At 39.2% G+C, this 17,033-nt stretch overlaps 4 protein-coding genes across 5 annotated transcripts; 1 reads left to right on the top strand and 3 right to left on the bottom strand.

The window, feature by feature from the left end:
• Positions 1-4: 4 nt before the first annotated feature.
• Positions 5-1,316, bottom strand: LOC6562216 (alpha-methylacyl-CoA racemase). The gene is made up of 2 exons (XM_001987881.3): positions 1,120-1,316; positions 5-1,060 (listed from the first exon to the last, which is right to left on the bottom strand). Exons 1-2 carry the CDS (start codon positions 1,225-1,227, stop codon positions 47-49), a joined length of 1,122 nt encoding a protein of 373 aa, XP_001987917.1. The 5' UTR covers positions 1,228-1,316; the 3' UTR covers positions 5-46.
• A 179-nt stretch (positions 1,317-1,495) lies between these two features.
• LOC6562473 (guanine nucleotide-binding protein-like 1) lies at positions 1,496-3,904 on the top strand. The gene is made up of 5 exons (XM_001987882.2): positions 1,496-1,756; positions 1,823-1,929; positions 1,986-2,326; positions 2,397-3,573; positions 3,656-3,904. The coding sequence occupies exons 2-5, from the start codon at positions 1,851-1,853 to the stop codon at positions 3,769-3,771; spliced, it is 1,713 nt and encodes a 570-aa protein (XP_001987918.1). The 5' UTR covers positions 1,496-1,756; positions 1,823-1,850; the 3' UTR covers positions 3,772-3,904.
• On the bottom strand, positions 3,624-7,192 carry LOC6562474 (ATP-dependent DNA/RNA helicase DHX36). Its single transcript, XM_001987883.3, has 6 exons — positions 5,352-7,192; positions 4,893-5,285; positions 4,611-4,724; positions 4,276-4,548; positions 4,089-4,217; positions 3,624-3,996 (listed from the first exon to the last, which is right to left on the bottom strand). The coding sequence occupies exons 1-6, from the start codon at positions 7,154-7,156 to the stop codon at positions 3,906-3,908; spliced, it is 2,805 nt and encodes a 934-aa protein (XP_001987919.1). The 5' UTR covers positions 7,157-7,192; the 3' UTR covers positions 3,624-3,905.
• A 441-nt stretch (positions 7,193-7,633) lies between these two features.
• LOC6562243 (unextended protein) lies at positions 7,634-16,842 on the bottom strand. Of its 2 annotated transcripts, XM_032736099.2 has the most exons (8): positions 16,258-16,842; positions 11,532-11,862; positions 11,273-11,461; positions 11,001-11,216; positions 10,523-10,696; positions 9,813-10,458; positions 9,469-9,735; positions 7,634-9,404 (listed from the first exon to the last, which is right to left on the bottom strand). In XM_032736099.2, the coding sequence occupies exons 1-8, from the start codon at positions 16,659-16,661 to the stop codon at positions 8,845-8,847; spliced, it is 2,787 nt and encodes a 928-aa protein (XP_032591990.1). In that variant the 5' UTR covers positions 16,662-16,842; the 3' UTR covers positions 7,634-8,844. The 2 variants fall into 2 exon arrangements, with proteins under 2 accessions (XP_032591990.1, XP_032591991.1); XM_032736100.2 differs by lacking the exon at positions 16,258-16,842 and having other exon boundaries at positions 11,273-11,456; positions 11,532-11,623.
• Between the last annotated feature and the right edge of the window lie 191 nt (positions 16,843-17,033).

Below are 17,033 nucleotides of genomic sequence, written 5' to 3'. Positions count from 1 at the left end.
TGAATGAAAGAAACCAAAATAATGTCTTTTATTTACAATGTACAATCTACAACTTGGATTTAAGAGGCGGCAACGTCAACACTCCCTCCTCCTGAAGTTGACACAGTTCTTTAGGTCTTAGGTTCAGTTCATCTAGCAAGGACTTCTCGTTACTTTGAGTATTCTGCCGTATTTGGCCAGGTGTGCGACTTAAGCGCGGCGCAGGACATGGTGCCCAGGCGTCAGCGACACTCACAAATGATTCTCGTTCTGCGTTGTGACGATGCTGTTGGGCCTTTGACCAGTCCACTACCGGATAGACACAAGCGTCCACATCCTCAAACAAAGCTGACCATTCGTCTTGGTTTTTAGTTAGAAATATATCCGTTAATAGCTGTTTGCCATGCATTTGATGTTCATCTCCAAATTGTGATAAATCCGGCGGCAATTGCAAGCGTTCCTTCAGAATCTCAAAAAATTGTGGCTCCAATGCAGCCACTGACATATAAAGTCCATCTTTCGTTCTATATGTGTCATAGAAATAAGCACCACCATCGATCAAGTTACGTCCACGTTTTTGCTCCCAAATTCCAAGGTTCCGTGACATGAATAGCCAGCTGGCCACATAGGCAGCGCCCTCCACCATAGACGCATCGATGACCTGGCCTCGACCGGACTTATAGCGTTCCAGCAATGCCACACATATGCCCAAGGCACACATAACGCTGCCCCCAGCAAAATCAGCTAGAATATTAATTGGCGCCGTTGGTTTCTCATGTTCGCGGCCCAGCATTGAGAGCACGCCCGAGACAGCTGCATAATTGAGATCGTGGCCGGCCCGCGCTGCCAATGGACCTTGTTGCCCAAAGCCCGTAAGGCGCGCATAGATCAAACGCGGATTGCTAGTGCACAATACCTCCGGACCCAAATTCAGTTTCTCCATGACTCCCGGTCGAAAGGGCTCAATTAACACATCAGATTTATTGGCCAGTTGCTGCACAAGCCGCTGACCGCCATCTTTCTTCAGATTGATGACCAGAGTGCGTTTGCCTTGGTGCAACATATCGATCGAATCCACCACCTGTTGATGATCTTGAGCAAAGTCCGGCAACAATTTGAATCATTTTGTCATTTACATACCTTGTCAATGCGGGTAACGCTTGCCCCAAAATCGGCCAGTATTTTGCCACATAATGGACCGGGAGCCAAGCCCACAAATTCCAAAACTTTAATGCCTCTTAATGGCATTTGAACAAGTTTAAGTAACAACAAATATATGATTACCTTTGGCTAATAAAAATATTAGCTCAAACACAAAGTTCATCTTTAATAATGTTAATTTAACAGGTTTCAAATGTGGTATTTTAATACCAACCACAGTCCACAGTCAGCTGATTCGTGCATTGGGCGCAAATATTCTACACGAAAAGCCATGCAGAATATTTTCAAATAGCCGATAGAGAAGAGCGATATGTCTTCAACTTGAACGAATACTTTACGAGTATCTAGTTACAGTCGTTACCAGTGAGCAACAGGAATGTTGTGCCCAAATTAAGAAAGTTATTGCTTGTAATTTATAATACGTAAATAGCGAATATAACTATTGTCTGACAATAAGGTGGATGAGTAATCAACGCAGTTTGAAACGGTTTTCATAATACCAGAACATACTGAATACGACGATAAAATGCCCTAAAAATAACAAAACACCCTCAAATTGTTCATTTTGACATTTGGCTGTCAAAACAATCGAGCAATTTGAATAAAGCCAAACAAGGTTAGTAGACTAAAGTAATTAAAATATTAATAAGTAAAGTAATAATTGCCAAATTATGCAATATAGCAATACTAATCACGGATAACATTTCAAGATGCCTCAGCAACGACGAAAAGTGCCATTTAGCGGCAAAAAGAAGAAAGACCAATTGCTACAAAAGCGCAACACAAAAGGTAAATAAATAATTAAATCGCAAACAAAAAAATTGTCTGTTTAACTATACTTACAGGTCCGTCCAAGTACTTGCGCTCCAATCAGGAATCCTACGAGGATAGCGATGCCCCCGAGACGACAATGGATCGCAAGGTTATGGAGCAGCCCTTTCCACGCGGCGGCGGAGGAGGACGCAATAAGAACGTAAACCGTTACAATCTTCAGTTCATGCAGGAGAACAAGAAGGAGATCGAACTGATGAAGGAGGAGGGATTCAAGCCCCTCGATGTGCTGACAGCGGCACAAAGGGAGATCGATTCGAGCTATTTCAACAGCTATGATTTTCCAGTACGACCACCTTGGAACTATGAGCAGAGCAAAGAGCTTTTGGATCGCAATGAAAATCGGTATTTTAAGGTAAGAGTTTTGTTTTATTAAATTAGATAGATTTTGAGAATGAATGGACATATGACGTCATGGTTTGCAGGAGTATGTGGATAAGCTGTTGCAGAAACGTAGCGATGTCAAAGGACTTTCCCTCTTCGAGCTTAACTTGGAGACGTGGCGTCAGCTTTGGCGTGTCCTGGAATTATCCGACATATTGCTCATCACTGTGGATGTGCGCTATGCCTCACTGATGTTTCCTCCCTCACTCTACGACTATATTGTGCATACACTGCAGAAGCATGCGATTGTTGTGCTGAATAAAGTGGATCTTGTTGCACCCGAGGCTGTCGTTGCCTGGCGGCACTATTTCAGCGAACACTATCCGGAGGTGCGTTTGGTGATCTTTGCATCGTATTCAGCGCGCAGCCGCAATCAGCGTGGCCGGCATCGTCAAAGCCTGGAGGGTGTATACAATATCTATCGCGAATGCCAGCGCTATGTCCAGGGTGACGTAGATCTCTCGGCATGGGAGCAAAAGATTCGCGACGATATGCGCAACGAGGAGTTGGAGGTGGACGTGGATGCCACGAAGCCGCAATGCGAAGGCGAAGTGAAAATCACAAATACCATTGATACCACACCGCATCAGCACGAGAAATTCAACAGTGGGGTGTTGAGCATTGGCTGCCTTGGGTTTCCCAATGTGGGTAAATCATCGCTGATTAATGCGCTCAAGGGACGTAAGGTGGTCAGCGTTAGTCGTACACCCGGCCACACAAAGCATTTCCAGACCATATTCCTCTCGCAGCATGTGCGCGTCTGCGACTGTCCTGGTCTCGTGTTCCCCTCCAGCACGCCAAAGAGTCTGCAAGTGCTGCTCGGCAGCTTTCCCATTTCCCAGTTGCAAGTGCCTTATCGCTCACTTAAGCTGCTGGGCGAGCACCTGGATCTGCCGCAGTTACTCCGTTTGCCACTGCCCGAGGATTACAGCGAGTGGTCGGCTGTGGCCATTTCGGATGCCTGGGCATATAAGCGTGGATTTCTCACCGCCAAAGCAGCGCGTCCGGATCGCTATCGTGCCGCCAATCATATATTGCGTATGTGTCTGGCTGGTCAACAGCAATTGGTGCTGCAGTTCTATCCGCCCGGCTATGATGATCAACGCGAACGATGGCAACAGCATCCCGATCTGGTCGAGGTGAAAAAATATCAGCAGTTGGATATTGATGAGCCGGACAGCGAGACCTATGAGGACACTTCTTCCATTTGCTCGGACAGTAAGTTGAACACAAAAGCTCAACTCTAAATACATTCGTTAAGCATTATATTATATATTATATTTATTATTATTTATTATAGCCGCTGATAGCGATGACAATGACGAGGACAGCTCCAACGACGAAACCAATGCGGATGAGGATGATTGCGATAAAGCGCGCTCGAGGAACGTATTTGCTCTGCTTGAGGATGACTAAGCCTTGCGCATTGGTCCTAACGACATTAATTTATATACATTTTTAATACAACTATTATAAATAAATATTTTGGTAACATCACACAGTGATTTGATCATTTACACAATAAACCTATTTATATAAAAAACCAAAATTTAAATGTCATCAATCTCGTCGGAATCCATTACTTCGTCGTCGTCATCATCACCCATCCTTTCATCAATCGAGAGAAGAACTTCTATGGCTCTGTCAAAAATTAAATAAAAGGATAGGAACATTGTTAATAATTATATGTATACATAAGGATAGAAAAAAGTTCACAGATGAAAGTCATTTACTGGATTAACTTGTTGTCATCACTGCTTTCTGTTATCTGAGCTGGATTCAGGGCCTTTTCAAGCAGCAACAGGGCCAAGTTTTTCCGTAAATCAATTACTACGGACGCTGTCTCCGGATCGCACTTGAAACTGGAAACGAGAGTCACAATAAAATTCTTGCATTAAACCACTTCAAATGTGTGCTTACTAATAAGTTTGGGCCACCGATATATATGGGGTTTTGTCAACGGCACCCGACTCGACGCCATCGCCAAAAATGATTAAAGCCATGGGGAACACCATGGTGGCGTCCAGAAGATAAAGCGCTGTTGATTTCTGCCGTTGAAAATACACAAAGTAATTGGAATCGAATCCTCGTTCGCCGCTGTTCACCGATGATGGATGAAAATTACAACGACGACCATCGTCTGTGGACATGTTGTGAATGGCGCGCACTCGATTCTTAATTTGTCGAGATTTGCTATTCGAGACGAATAAAATATAAATATGGTTGATAGAATATACAAATAGAGCAGAGCTCACCATAAGTGGGCCATGTTTGGATAGAGGCCACCACCTATTATAGCGCGAAGTAGTGGAATCTTCTCAGAATTGATGTTCGAAGAGTCGTGCAAGCAATCGGATGAAGTTAGAAATCTGTGAACAGAATAAATATTCGACTATCAGAGTATTAACTTTATGGGCCTTGGCTTAAGACATATTTAACGAATCAATTTAGCATATGGGATTGCAGATGTCTCCTTCTGGCTTTTACAAATACGGATAGTTTCAATTTCTAATTACTGATGGATTTTTGTTTCTTACTTGTAATTGCATAGGAGATCGGCAAATTGTTGTTTCATGCGCTCCAGCTGCTGTATTGTTCTTTGGCTGATGAAATTACTGTAGCAAAAGTCGCGATACCGATGCGCCTCGCAGCTCTCGCGATAGGCACAAATGGTGTTGTGCACCATTAGATGATCACTGCGCATCTGACGCGACAACTTGCGCTTGACCTCGTCTACCCGACGCTCCTGACCCATGGGCGTATAGAAGGGACTCTTGAACGAGAGCGCAGCCGCTGCTGACGTAATGGGATCCAGGCAACGGAATAGCGCTGATATAAGTATCATTTTACCCATTTGCGGATCAATGGGCAGTTTGGCCAGATGCAAGCCCAGCGGCGTTAGCTGACCAACATTGTCAAGCGCCTCAATTCTGAGTGAAATAAATATAATTAATAGGTGATTATTTAATTACTGATTTTATTAGTTACAAACTCACCTCTTGAGCAGATTAACCGCATTGCTGACGGCCTTCTGGTCTGGTGCATCGATCATTGTTGGAAAAAATGCATACGGATCGTCGATGTGCAGCAATTTGAGGCTGAGCACAATGGACTCCAGTTTGCAGCGCAAGATCTCTGGCGTTGGCACCTCCGCCATCTGCGCCTCCCGTGCCCGACTAAATAGGTTATAACAAATGCCGGGCTGAACACGTCCTGCGCGTCCTTTGCGCTGCTGTGTATTGGCGAGCGTGACCCAGCACTCCTCCAGCGCCTGAATGTTCGTCTCGATGTCATAGCTGGTGACTTTGGTTCGTCCCGTATTGATCACATAGACAACATCGTCAATGGTCACCGAAGTCTCAGCAATAATCGTAGAGATTATAACCTTTCGCTTGCCCTGCGGTGCTCGCCGAAACACCGACTGTTGCTCCACGGATGGCAGCAGCGAATGCAGTGGATAGACTATCAACTGATCCCGCCAGCGTTGGCCCAGCGCCGAGCGAGGATTTGTCAGTGTGTTATGCAGTTTTGAAATCTTGTCGTAGCCTGGCATAAACACCAATATGGCACCACTTGACTGGCTACTGCATATGTAATAGACGAGATCGGCCACAAAGTCGATGTCCTCGCAACCCTCGGATTCAGGCAGCCGGAGCTGATCTAAGACTTTGTTATCATAGCTGCCACGCTGGCGTCTTAAGTATGGCTCGATCATGGCTCTATGCTCGGGCTGATCATGCCGGCGTCTGTTCTGTCGGCTGTCAAACTGATAGCCAGTCAGGGTGAGCACGTCCTCCAGGTAGAGCATCTTCACGGGATACATGACACCCTCGATGCGAAACATTCGACAATTGTCGAAATAATCACAGAAATCCTGTTCCCGCACAGTGGCACTCATCAGAATCACCTTCAGCGCCGGTCGATGGGGCAGAATTAATTTAAGTAATGCCATCAGAACATCTGTTTCCACGCTTCTCTCGTGAATCTCATCGAGGAGCAGAACACTGGCGCTGTGCATCAGTGGATCCGATTGCAATTGCTGCAGCAGCACACCAGTCGTGCAGTACGTGATGGAGGCGCGCTCTCGGGGCTTACGGCTTTCCAAGCGGATCTGATAGCCAACCGACTGGCCGAGGGATTCCACACGCTCGTAGCTAACTCTCTCCGCCACACTAATGGCCGAGATGCGACGCGGCTGGGTGCACACAATCCGACAGCTAGATCCAATGCCCTTTTCTATGCAATCGTCCAGCAGGAGTTGGGGCACCTGTGTGGTCTTTCCGCACCCGGTGCTGCCCACGATTAACACCACCTGGTTTTGTTCCACAGCCTCGATAATATCCGCAGCATACGCCATTGTTGGCAGTTTCATGCGCTCCTCGTAACGTGCTCGAACATCCCCAGATTCCATGCGCTCTTTCTGCTGCTTTTGCAGATGCTCATCCAAGCCGGGATTGCGCAATTTTAAATCCTTATTTTGTTCCTTTGTCTCGTCAATAAAAGTCTCAAAATTCACACTCAACAAATGGCGAAACTGTTCTTTAAATTTCGCATCCAAGCGCTGCTCCTTCGATTCGCGACCAGCCTTAAACTGCTCCAGGTATTCGGTGACTCGCCGTAGAATTCCCGGCGGAACGCTAACATCACAGCCCAACCGAATTTTTGGCTCATCTGTGGTGGCATTGTTTTTACGTTGGCGTGCAAGATTCCTGTAATACAGGCCAATCTCCTTGCCTTTCAGTCCGGGCGGACGAGCGTGGGATTTGCCGCCACGCGAATATGACTTTCCACCACGATGCATTTTTTCCACAAGCAATCAATGAAATTAACTAAATGCAGCAAAGGAAACTTTTTGTTTGTGCAACTGTTTACGTTATTCTGTTAAACTCAAATGGTGCTGTGCGATTTCGATAGCGTATATTTCATTCGATTTTTTTAGCGCCCAGGGTATGTTATAATCGTTGCTATAAATTAACAGTGGGCTTACATTACAGTTCAACGATTTGTTTGAATTGAATTGCAGTTGAATTTGTATGTTAAAAGTAAACTTTTAATAAATTGTAAATTTGTTAATGCAGCTTTTTGTTTCATTTGCATTTAGAACTAAAACCATCTATAACATTTTAAGCCAGATATAACCGACCGAAGAACAGATGAGATCAGGTGGAAATGTGCCTTTTGATGATAGAATTAAGACTCTCAACAGGGTCGACCAGTAACTCCAAAACTGTGAACATTGACCCGAATAATAAAGAACCCAAATAATTATAGTTTTAAAAATCTTGTACATTTTATATACGAATATATATTGTAAATACATATAAGGAAGTAACAAAGTATCTCTATTGAAATTGATTTTCATTTATCTTTTAATAGTAAATATATGTATATATATGAATCTTTAAAATTTATAATTTATTGCAAGCACATATTTCAGTAGATGTATGTAGGTTCTTTGCAAGAATCTTTCCAAAAAAATAATTTACCTAATGCCAACGCCTGGTCGGAACAGCCACTTAACTTAGCGCCACTCACAAATGCGATGGACATATAAAAACCAATTAACTCTGTTTCTTCATGTATGTACATATTGTATTTTCTGTTTGTAGTTGTAGTTGTATTTTTAGTTATATATTTATGTATGAATGTAGGTATGCATTTATTCTAAGTTAACATAGGTAATGTATGCATATATATAAATATACGCTTCTCATTTGTATTATACATTATAAACTGCTAATTAACACCTTTAGTTAAATAAATAACGAATGAGAAGTTTTGAACTTCTCAATTAATACAGTTATGCTACATGAAGTGTGTGGGATAATTTGATTGTAGAATGCATTTTAATAACGCAATCCTATTAAACAACAATACAGTTAAAACAAAACTTGTGCACATTGATAAAGTATATATAGGAGAATCCTTACTAATATAACATCTTCTTTTGACTTGACTTTGAAAGGGGGAACTAAACTATTCAATTTATGCATGTAAGCAGAACAATAAACAAATTTAACAACAAATTCTTAATTAATTAACGCTGCGGTCATACACACATTAATTCATGTCATTTAATAGGAAGTAGAAATAGGGTGTGGATTTGAAAAGCAATAGTGATTAATTTCTCTTCTTAAGTACGTACTTCATGAGGTAATACATGTGTAATATGTGTGTAATAATTTCAGGTTTTCAGAAATCTCAGGACTGTTATTTTGATATAGAAACTATCATTGAAAATTTAGCGTTTTTACTTTTTTGTTTGTATCTAAACATAAATCTCTAATTCACTTTTACAAAATAAGGAAAAACACAATTCTAGTCAATTTGCAAATTGATGTCGAAAAACAAGCAATAATATAAATAACAATATTTAAGGAAAAAAGAAAGCATTCTGATTTTGCATTTAAAGAACGGCGAGTGATTCTTATGAAAAATTTAATTTGCGGCAGCTAGGTCTTAATGTAAAGAGTTCTCCGAAGACTGTCGTTATTGAGGTTTACTTTGCCGGGGCTCGTTATTTTCTTCCGGTTTTGGCAAAAGCGGCGTGGATGCCGCTGTTCCATTCCTTTCATCGTTTTCTCCATTTTGAAGATCACCTGTCACATCCGAAGTAACCAAGCTACTCAATGATCCATCTTCCGTACGTTCAGGACCAATTCGATGACCCGTGTTGAGTTGCCCACTAGCACTGTTGCTTCTATCATCATGCGATAGATCATTGTTTAAGGGCGACGATGCTCCACTCCTGTTCGGCTTGGATGAACGTCTTGCGCTCTGGCTGGTTGTCAGATACCGAGACTTATCATCTTCCGTTATCGAATGCAGCAGTCGCTCAACTTCATCATCGAATGTTTCACTTGAAAACGTTCCCGATTTGCGACTCTTTTCCAAAAGAGTCGCTTTCTTTGCAGTAAGGTACAGACTACGTTTAATGGCAATATATATCACATCCGTAGATGCACGAACAGAGTAATCAGGAACGAAAGTTTGACGAATTTTCGAATCCATATTTAAAGACTGTAGCGATCCCATCTGAGTTGGAGAATCTACATATAACGTAAGTTTTAATTAGTAAATGTCCATGGGTATATTTCAATTTAGCGTGCATACCAACAACGACATTCTGCACCAATGCCTGTGTTCCAAAATAAGTAAACGGCCCACTATCAAAGAGAAGACCCTCCTTGCCAATCGTCACTTCGACACGACCCTCTAATATAAGTACAAAATAGTCGATAGCCTTCCCCTGCGTGAATATGTACAATGAGGGGTCATCCTTATTTTTCCCCTTTGATTTAATATTGTGGAAAACATCCTGATTAAGTAATCGCCGTAAGATCGGTTCTGAAATAACATCCTTCCTAAAGGCATCAACAGCTGTAAGTGAAATAAAGATAATAATGTCGCATTAAATATACACATATATATTAGATATTTTTATATTTAGCCTATACCTGTACTTAAGTACTGGAATGTTGCTAAAGTTAATTGAGGAGAAATCCGCACAGTTTGAGCCTCACGACGTTCAGCAAATGCCGAAAAGTCGGCTTTCTTATTACGCTTGCGACGAATTTTTGTGCGATTATCAATGAAAACATCCGTCTCATCAACGATTTCAGCTTGAATAAGCTCCTCAATAACATCTTCCAATGTGACAAGACCAACGGTTTCATAGAAGGGATCCCCATCACCTTCATTGTTGACGCGATGAACGAATGCAATGTGTCCGATCGTACCATCCTTGAACTGATTGAACATAATATCTAGAGTGAAGTCCTCGAAAACGAAATGAACGGGATTCTGGTAAAATTCACAGAGTGTCTTCAACGGCGTGTTATCATCAGTGTCAACAAATGCCAAATCCTTGATATACAGCAAAGTAACTATGTTCTTTCTATCGCCGTCGTAAACGGGAATTCGAGAATAACCCGAGTTCATGATCTCAGACACAGTTTCAAAGTCAAGCCGGGCTTCCAGCGAAAGCATATAAGCATCATTAATATGTGTCATAATATCGGCAACAGTTTTTCTACGCAGCTCCAATGCGCCGGATATAATATTCACTTCATTTTTATCCAGATCATTGACATCATTGGTGACCTGTGTTGTTAAGATATTTATAGATTTTATTCTAGCCTCTATTCTAGTCGTGGTTGTTACTTACACGAACAAGTTCCTTGAGGCGTTCACGATTGAACACATTGCCAATCTCTTCACCCAAGAGTGAATCTAGGATACGAGAAATTGGATACGACAGCGGTGCTGTTATCGCCATAACCGCTTTGGTTATCATAATGGTTTTGGCTCCAATTGCTAAACCATGTCTTGAACACACAGCCTGTAAACGAAATAATATTTTTCGAAATTAATGCATTTGAATATTGTCAAAGTTTGCTTTTAAATTTAAAGATGAGAGAGTCGTGTAACAGCATTAATGAAATCAAAGTCTTTTATTTTAAAAACAGAAAGAAGGAAAAAAGCGATTGCAGAAGTACGATAAAAATGAGCAAAATATTATGATTAAGAATCACAAAAGCGTATATTTATTTATGTGGGATTGAATGCATCATAATCATAAATCACTTTGATTGAGTATGTAACTCTTACAGAACCACACTCATCAAATTAAACGTAGAACCCACCTGAGGTGTAATTTCACCAAAGAGGACGATGGCCAGGGTGGAAATTAAGACAGCAAAAAGTCCAGAGGTCAAACCATCCAGTAGAATGGTAAAGGTGGAGTTAACCAACACATTACCCAAGAGGATACTGCACAACAGATAATTACCTTGGTCTCTCACAGGTGCTATTTTCGCAGCATACTTTTTTTCATTTGGCGTGCCAGTATTTTGTAATATCTAAAATAAACAATCTTTTAAATATCTATTTTATTTAGCTTATGCATGCTGCTTACTTTCAATTCGGTACGATCCAAGGACATTAGGCCCAAGTTTAAGCCCGAAAATAGGGCCGAAAAACACAGGCATATCACAATGATGATTATAGCCACCCAAAGAGGCAAAAGTGGTTCGTGCGTTCCGATCCTCATCCATACGGCGCTGCCCTGATGTTCTAGGGGTGTCGTTGCTGCTGCGCTGCTGTGCTATTAACCAATAAATGTATTAATTGTAGTAATTTGTTATCGAAATCGATCAAGCAATAGTGCAACTTACAGCAATTCCCTCGTCGATTTTCGCACAAACATACAGTACACTCTTGGAGTACGGGAATTTCACCGTATATAAGGCCATAGTACCATCGGGCCAGACTTGTTTTGGCTCAAAGATTTCTGTGGCCGGCTTGAGACAGGCTCCCTGATATTCATTTTCCTCATTTGTAAACGCAATAACTGTCCTCTCCTGCAAGCCAATACCAAATATGCGAATCGTGTGCTCTTTATTGCTCAACAAACTTGGTACACCAAGTTCATACTCCTGGTCCTCACTTTCAAAACGCATTCCAAGAATGCGAATATTGCTTTTCGCTTTGCGTGCTAACCGAATTCTAAAATCAAAGTCAATTATTATTAATTTGATAATTCAGTAATTATGGCAAACATTTGTCTTAAAAATATAACAAATAGGAAAAAAAGAAAGTAATAAGCATCCACAACATATTTAATTTAAAAATGAATTCATTTTTGGGAAATTCTCTTAGTCATAGAATATACACAGTTTTCTTATTGTGTTGGCAACAGGTAATCACAATTTGTATAATATCTTGTATCTTGGCGCTTAGTCAGGATTTTATCAACATCATAAAAATTACCCAAACTTAAGCAAATATGCCAAACGATGTGTTAGTTTTGAAGCAGATAAATATATATTTTTCTGACTGCTATCTATCTTGTTTTTTACCAAGCTGATTAGGGCTGATTAAACAGCATTTGTGACGTGGATAATGCCCACTCGAGTGTTATGCAATCTTAACAAAATTCGTATTTCTTACTCACAAATCGATTGAGATCTTTAGGTTATTGATTGATAAATTTGCCATAGAAACCAAAACTTACTAAATTCAACCACATCCAATATAGATTATCTGAACTGTATTGGCCCCGTCAGATTTGAGCTTGCGTCACAAGCAACATTGTCTTATCATTTATAACTTTATCATCAGCAATTGTGTATATATATATATATACATATGTATCTCACTCGATCGAGTACACATCTCAGACAATCTCAATGTACTAGTATGTGTGTGTGTATTTGTGCTCAGGGTTTCAACAGCGCGCTGCAGTTAAATACCACTTAAAAGTGTTTGCAAGATTTTTATCAATCCCAATTTATTTTAACCCGTACTTTTGTATGGTGAAGCACGTGCTCGCTAATGATTAATTGTTTGTTATTTATAGTAACGTAAAGTATATAGTATTTATACTTATGAGTAACCTAACAAAATCAGTCTCATATAAATAATAAGCTTGTTTTCTTAATTTAATTCAGATCAATGTATCCTGTGATCTGTAAAGAAGCTCATGCAATTCTATCTATCTGTAACCATAGATCGTGTGAGAAATACAAATATATAGATATTTTCCACTTTCCCACATTTGGCCACTTCCAGTTTCAAGCATCAATTTCAGAGAGACCCAAAAAACATTATGTAAATTGCTTTCAATTGTTGATGCTGCCTCAATTCGTTTGCCAAGCCAACTAATTCAATTATTTTGCGTCTCGAACAATGCTCGAACAACATTTGTAAGCATATCTTAAAGCAAACGCGGGTCAACAAAACTGAAACTATTTTATTGAACTGATGACTTAATAAAATTCCTGCATATATATGTACAATGATCATGCATATTATTTTTTGAGTTGCCACTAATTATGTACATGACGTAAAAGTATCGGAAACGCAAATATCAGAAGAAAGCAATAAGAATATGAAAAAATCGAAATAATTTCTCAACTGACGCAATCCAGATTGATTTGGATCGTGCGATACAATGAAAATAAGAATCATTGCCAGCAGCGCAATTGTTGTGTTTGGCAATATTCAAAATAATTCTATAAGTGTGTACATACAAATAAATATTTGTATGTATATATACAGCATGTATACATAAATGTATGTATGTTTTATGTGATGTGTGTATTGATTTTGGTGCGGCTTCGCCAAATATATGTGAGAACACTTGCATGTACCTAAACTTGTACCTGTATTATGAGTGGCGTACATATGAACGTACGTATGTATGTCTGTGTTAGCCTTCGACTGTGTGTGTGTGTGTACTAAGTTTGTTAGCTCAAACTTAAACGTGACGCCCGACGTGACTGGCTAAAATGCTATGGCTAAGACTGGGTACGCAGCAATGAGTCATTAGCGAAAATGTTTGCGGTTAGCTGCAGTGCTTCCCAAACTGTGGCCAAGGAGCTGTCGCCCATCCGTTTGCCACAAGCAAAGGCAAAGCAAAACGAACACAACAAAATGAAAACATTGAAAGCAATGTTTTGACTCACTTGTATGTATGTGTATGTATGTATGTGTATGTATGTATGTGTATTTATGTACGTGTATATATGTATGTATGTATCATACACACACACACACACACAAGCGAATTTGGGAACATAAATATGAAGCAAGAAATGGTGATGCTTTTGCATACATAAAATTTACTATTAATAGAATTTGGCAGTCAAAACAAACCAAAGATACAGACTCAATGCGTGTTATATGTATGTATGAATAATTTTAATAAATATATATGTATATCTTTCAGCAAGTGCAAGTAACAATGAACATTTTTAGTTCATGCACATACATATAATCTAGCCCTTGCATCAATAAATACGTATGTATCTATGAATATATGTGACCTCAATATTATTTTTTTCAAATTTGCTCTTCAACGAATTCTGAGATTTATGAGAGCAACAAGTCAAGTAATTGTGGGCTCAAATCTAAAAACAAACATAAGCCATACATGCTCACATTTAAGTATCTATGTAGGTTCCTCTCCGAGTGTGTTCCTATTATGTGTACATAAAGTGTGTGTATGTTTTTGTGACTGTTGTGCGTTGATAAACATTAAATGATAACATGAAGAAATTGAGTCACAGCCGCCTGCAGAGTTTATATATGAAATAAAATAAATATATTTATCGGTATCGCATTACTCTGTACCCAGTCCCCCAAAGGCAAATTGAGTACATTAATTATGTGCGAAGTGGAATGATATGTTATTTAAGGATCAAGTTAAAAATAGTTCAGCTTAAAGTCAAAGTCACCTGCTTGCAACTGGGAACAGAGTATTGCGTAGTCGGTTACATACGATAAAGCTTTAGTTTACTAGAATTGATGTAGAAAGAATGTCGCAAGCAATTGACATTGAGATAAGTGCCAAATCTCATCCCGAATGATGAATTTCTAATTAGCATACATTTTCTGAAACAATAACAAAATACATTTACAGACGGCACAGCACAAACCGGCACAAAACAACAACAAATATAATAATAATATTGGGAAACAATACAAAACGTTAAATTAGCAGATATGTTTCGGTCAAAAACTTATAGCGAAACATGCTCATAAATGATTTCCTTTTAACGGTTCAGTTTTTTGGAAAATTTAGGCAGTGGAAGATTTGGAACCGCAATAAAATATTTTTTTATTTGCCTTTGAACATACATAATATATGGTTCATACTGTGTACATATTCAATATATATACATTTTATACGTAGGCATTTACCATTGAAAATCAGGGTAAAACGCAGATTACAGCCAGTCAGTGTAGATAAGCTATCTTTAAGGAGACCAGACACTCAAACGGCAACTTAATAATTTTACAACAAAGTTTTATACACACTACCAACAAAATGGGGAATATATTAAATATACATTTTTCTATTCCCAACGATCCCTCGTTAATCAAAACAAATATATAAAAAGCACACTTCTAAAGAAACACACAGGCACACATACACATACACATACAAAGCATATTTCGTCATTTTCAATGTGTATATGTATTAATTTGTGTATGTACTTTACCACAATAAAAAAGTACGCATCGGGATGCAGAAGTCTGAATACCCTTTCCGTTCAACAAAGTAGCTTTTTATTTTTGACCAACATTTTACAAGCGTTCAACTTATTTGAAACTAAATTATCTTTCCTCAATTATTATCAGCTGATGTTGGGAGAGAATTTATGCATATTCAATTTAGGGTAGGAAATACTTAAAAGAAATCGTCATCACAAATGATTTAATGCAACACTTTAATTTATTAAATATTATAGTCATATATATTTGTTCTTGTTGACTATTTAAATTAGCTGTCAACATAAATTAAAAGCAAGTCTGTAAGCAGCAGAAAATAGTCGCCGGATCTTTAAGTATACAATATTTGGCTGTTCGTTTTCGAGACCTTCACTTCGAAAACTTTCAAAATGTGTACAAATCGAAAGTTGAACAAATTTTCAAAAAACATATATTTATAAACACACGGATATATACAAATGCATATTTATTTATTATTGAACAATCATAAATATGAAAGTCAGATCTTAAAACATTTCCCAAACATTCCAGAATCAGAATAGAACACAGTGGCAATATGAAAGCGACAATCATTGGATAAATAATAAAAAATGTGGTTTTTATTAAGATCGCATAAATTATCTGTTCTCGTTTATTGTTTTTTTTTTTTATGGAGAAGCAATCTAACAAAATTGACGCCTTCAACGAATTTATTCCGTTATTTGATGCACAGCACAGCACACTAACTGAGTCGATCAAACCCAGTCAGTCATATATATATTTATACATATTTAAATTACGTATATATGTTCATATGTATGTACATATTAGTTTCGTCTATTGCACACACTATTTGATACACATATATTTATGTAGATTATTTTGAAATTATGCTTCTAAACTTGCCTTCTTTGTATTTCTGGCAACCGCAATTGCCTCAATCTGGGAGCAATATTGGTTTTGGAGTTATTTACGTTGCCCTCTGCCAGCAGATTATTATTTATTAGTAAATTCGATGATTTTATCGTGGTAAGTGGGGCATCGCCATCGCTATCAATATCATTTGCATAAGAGCCGAGGCCCAAATGTATACAATTCGTGAATGTTAGAATTGCAATTAGAAAGACAAAACAAATGCTGTTTGTTGTTGTCTTTGGACCTCCCAAGGTAACACATAATTTTGGACGTGCAATTGATTTTCCATCTCTCACACGCGGCATTCGCACAATCGAGTTGTCGTTAATTATTTTTGAGTTTGACACTTTAGTCCGTTTATAGCATTGTTTCAAGCACTTTTCCCTTTTTTCCATAATACGTATTTGCTGTGACTTTTTCCCGTAGGATTTATGAATGTGAATTTATTATATATTTGAGAAAACAACGACCGAGCGACAATCCGTTGGCTCAAGTTAAGTTAAGTTGGAAGAAACAATATGCCAGCTTCTGCTATGCGCTATATACACATGCATGTAAGTTATAATTGCCACCAGTGTGACCGTAGCCATCAAAACAATAAATACTCCGCAAAGTAAATAATACTAGCAACGTTCTGTTCAGTCGGTGATGGCCGCTACATAATTCTCTGCTGAAAACAGGTGTGAAGGAGTCACCTGAATTATGCACTTTGACTCTGACTCCCTGCAAGTCACTTTAAGCACTTTATGTTGTACATCCAATTACGC

Source organism: Drosophila grimshawi, unplaced genomic scaffold (genome assembly GCF_018153295.1).
Source record: "Drosophila grimshawi isolate 15287-2541.00 unplaced genomic scaffold, ASM1815329v1 contig_1377, whole genome shotgun sequence".
Lineage (NCBI taxonomy): Eukaryota > Metazoa > Arthropoda > Insecta > Diptera > Drosophilidae > Drosophila > Drosophila grimshawi.
This window is presented reverse-complemented; position numbering and strand designations above follow the sequence as displayed.